This window comes from Homarus americanus, unplaced genomic scaffold (genome assembly GCF_018991925.1).
Source record: "Homarus americanus isolate GMGI-L3 unplaced genomic scaffold, GMGI_Hamer_2.0 scaffold52455, whole genome shotgun sequence".
Lineage (NCBI taxonomy): Eukaryota > Metazoa > Arthropoda > Malacostraca > Decapoda > Nephropidae > Homarus > Homarus americanus.
In genome coordinates this window covers 1-2,500 of record NW_024751808.1, presented here as the reverse complement: position 1 = coordinate 2,500, position 2,500 = coordinate 1, and the positions used below count along the sequence as shown (strand labels likewise).

Sequence of the window (2,500 nt, the reverse complement as noted above, 5' to 3'; positions counted from 1 at the left end):
TGGGAAGTGTGTCTGAACATCTTTCCACCGGCCTGGGAATCGAACCTGCGACATCTCGCTTGCGAGGCAAGAGCGGTACCGCTCTACCCACCTGCACCCCTAATTTAACGAGTTTGTGATTCGTGATTTCGACGATTCGCGGTAAGCAGATGGTGGCTATCTTGCAAGCCTTTTCCGCAGCACAACAAGTTAACCCATGCAGCATCTTGTGTTATATTCTCAAAACTTTAGTGTTTCTGTGTGAAATGGCCCCTAAAAGACTGCCTAGCGTCAATGCTAGTGGAGTGAAATGTAAAAGGCAGAAGTCAGTGATGACCCTGACAAAGAAAATTTTACTATTAGATAACTTAAAAGAGGGGATAAGTGCTGCCGTGGCTGGTCAGTTGTTTGGTATAGGTACAGTAAGTCCTCGTATAACGCTGTGCCGCTTAACGAAAATTGAGGTCTTAAACCGTTTTGAGAGGGAGGAGGAGCCACCCGCCGGGTCTCAGTGAATTGCTACTCCTCCTCCTCCTCTCCCAACATACTCCTCCCCTCCCACCATCTGCGTCCACCGCAAACTTGCTCTACCACCTCCGCCCATCGGTGAGTACCAACGGAGAGTCCCTCAACACGTGATGATGAGGAAGACTTCAACTTCTTGTGGGTTGCGATTATTGTGTCGGTGCTGCTGATGAGTCTCCTCGTTGTATGTCTCGGCTTCTGCCTCAAGAAGCGACAACAGGCTGGAGCAAAAAACCGCTTCTCTCTCCAGCAGAACACCAACGAGACGTCCGTAAAATACCACTCATCAGCAGGTTCTTCCTCGTGCTCCATCCATATGGGTAACACGAGTGGAGGACTTCCAAGGTCGTGTAATCCGCCTTCACGTCCTTCTTTGCCTCCTCCCTGTGTGCCACCGCCTCTTTCCACATCCCAAGGGAAGCCCCAACTCCAGCTGCCACCAGGGGTTACGGAAGGAGGCGTGCAGCATAAGGACGTTAAACGGGGCGTGACAGATGAAAATGATTATTGCAACGCTTTCTTTGATCTAGATGCGGGGAATCAACTTGAGAAAGAAAAGGAGGAAGGGATGAAAAAAACGAGAGAATGGGAGAAGGAAGAGGGTGAGGGAAACTTATTCAATTATAAGTCTGACAACTCCTTATGTAAACGATTCAATGAAAATGAGGAAATATGATCAGAGAATAACTGAGAAGATAAAAAAGAAAACTAGAAAGGTTTGAGTGTGTGGAAGGTCTAGGCCCAGGGCAACAACTTGTGACCATTCATGTAATACTAAGTCGAGTGTCCTTACCTGGAGCTGGCGGATGCTCGCCCCACAAGGGGTCACAGCTCGAGGCTGAAGAAGCCGCAGGTCCAGAAAACTGTGAGGGCAAACTTTTTCGGAGTGAGAATTGTGAACTCTTGGAACAATCTGTCAGAAAGTGTTGTGACGGCACCGGGTGTGAGCTCTTTTAAGACCAGACTTAACCAACACTGGAGCAGGTTCAAGTACATTCAGGAGCCGGTGCATGCCCAGTACTTGCCAACAGTGCGTAACAGAAACGTGACCCATCGCTTAAGCGGCTAATGAGCCGATCAGTGGTGAAGAGGATAAAGCAATACAAACTTAGTAGCTGTATATGCATGCACTATTTTCTATAGAAATGGCAGTGATTTTCTGTATATGTAATGTATTTCATGGGGCAAAGGGAGGCTCAGGAATGTAACTCCCGCATTTTATCTATTTCTTATGTGGAAAATTGATAAGCTTAACATTGTTTTGTATAACGTCGTGTTTTCAGGAACGTAATCCCGACATTAAGCGAGGACTTACTGTATACAGTAGTGCACTTAAGTAGTATAAGTTGCTATTAGCGGTTTTGCCTATTCGTGCCCTTTCTTGTAACCTATTTCTCCCTAATGGCAAGGGTTTACTGTACTGTACTGTACTGCATATTACCCTCTATAAATTATTTGTTTGTCATCTGAACATCACCTTAAATATTATTCATTCTTTTGTATTTTTTTAAGGGAGATATTTGAAAAAATGAAGATGATATATGAAAAGGATTTCAAGAATTACCCACTTGCTTATGACTCGGAAAGGAATGCATACAGTGTGGGTGTCATCCCTGCTCTTCAAACTCCTGATTGCCAGAGTACTTATGAGGCGAGTATTTATTAAATATGTAGAAATGTGATTTTGAAATATCTAATGATATAATGTGTGTTGCTAGCAATCGGTTTGAGTAAAGATTCTTTGAAGAGAGGTTAAAACATTGAGCTTTCATGCCAAAAGATCACACGGTCTCAATATTTTTCCTTCTCCAATTGTTCAGAAATTTATTACAGTTATAGGCTCTGTACATGCATGATGAATCCAAAATTGCATTTCAGTAAGTTGTGACCTAAACTGCTATATAGTATGTAAATACACAGTAGGTTATGAAGGTGTGCATGCTGGAAAAGTCTTTGGTACAAGGAATACTTAAGTGTCACAATAATGCAGCTCACA

General features: G+C 43.8%; 1 protein-coding gene across 3 annotated transcripts in view; it reads left to right on the top strand.

The window, feature by feature from the left end:
- Positions 1-2,274, top strand: part of LOC121854844 (protein argonaute 4B-like) — a 4,700-nt gene extending 2,426 nt beyond the window's left edge. For 2 of the 3 annotated variants that reach the window (XR_006086650.1, XR_006086651.1), the window contains exon 3: positions 2,017-2,155. Coding sequence is in view for 1 of the 3 variants with exons in the window: in XM_042349639.1 (XP_042205573.1) it covers positions 2,017-2,170 (154 nt within the window). In the remaining 2 variants the exon portion in view is untranslated. Of the gene's footprint in view, positions 1-2,016 lie in introns of all 3 variants that reach the window. The other variant, XM_042349639.1, reaches the window with a different exon arrangement.
- Positions 2,275-2,500: the final 226 nt, after the last annotated feature.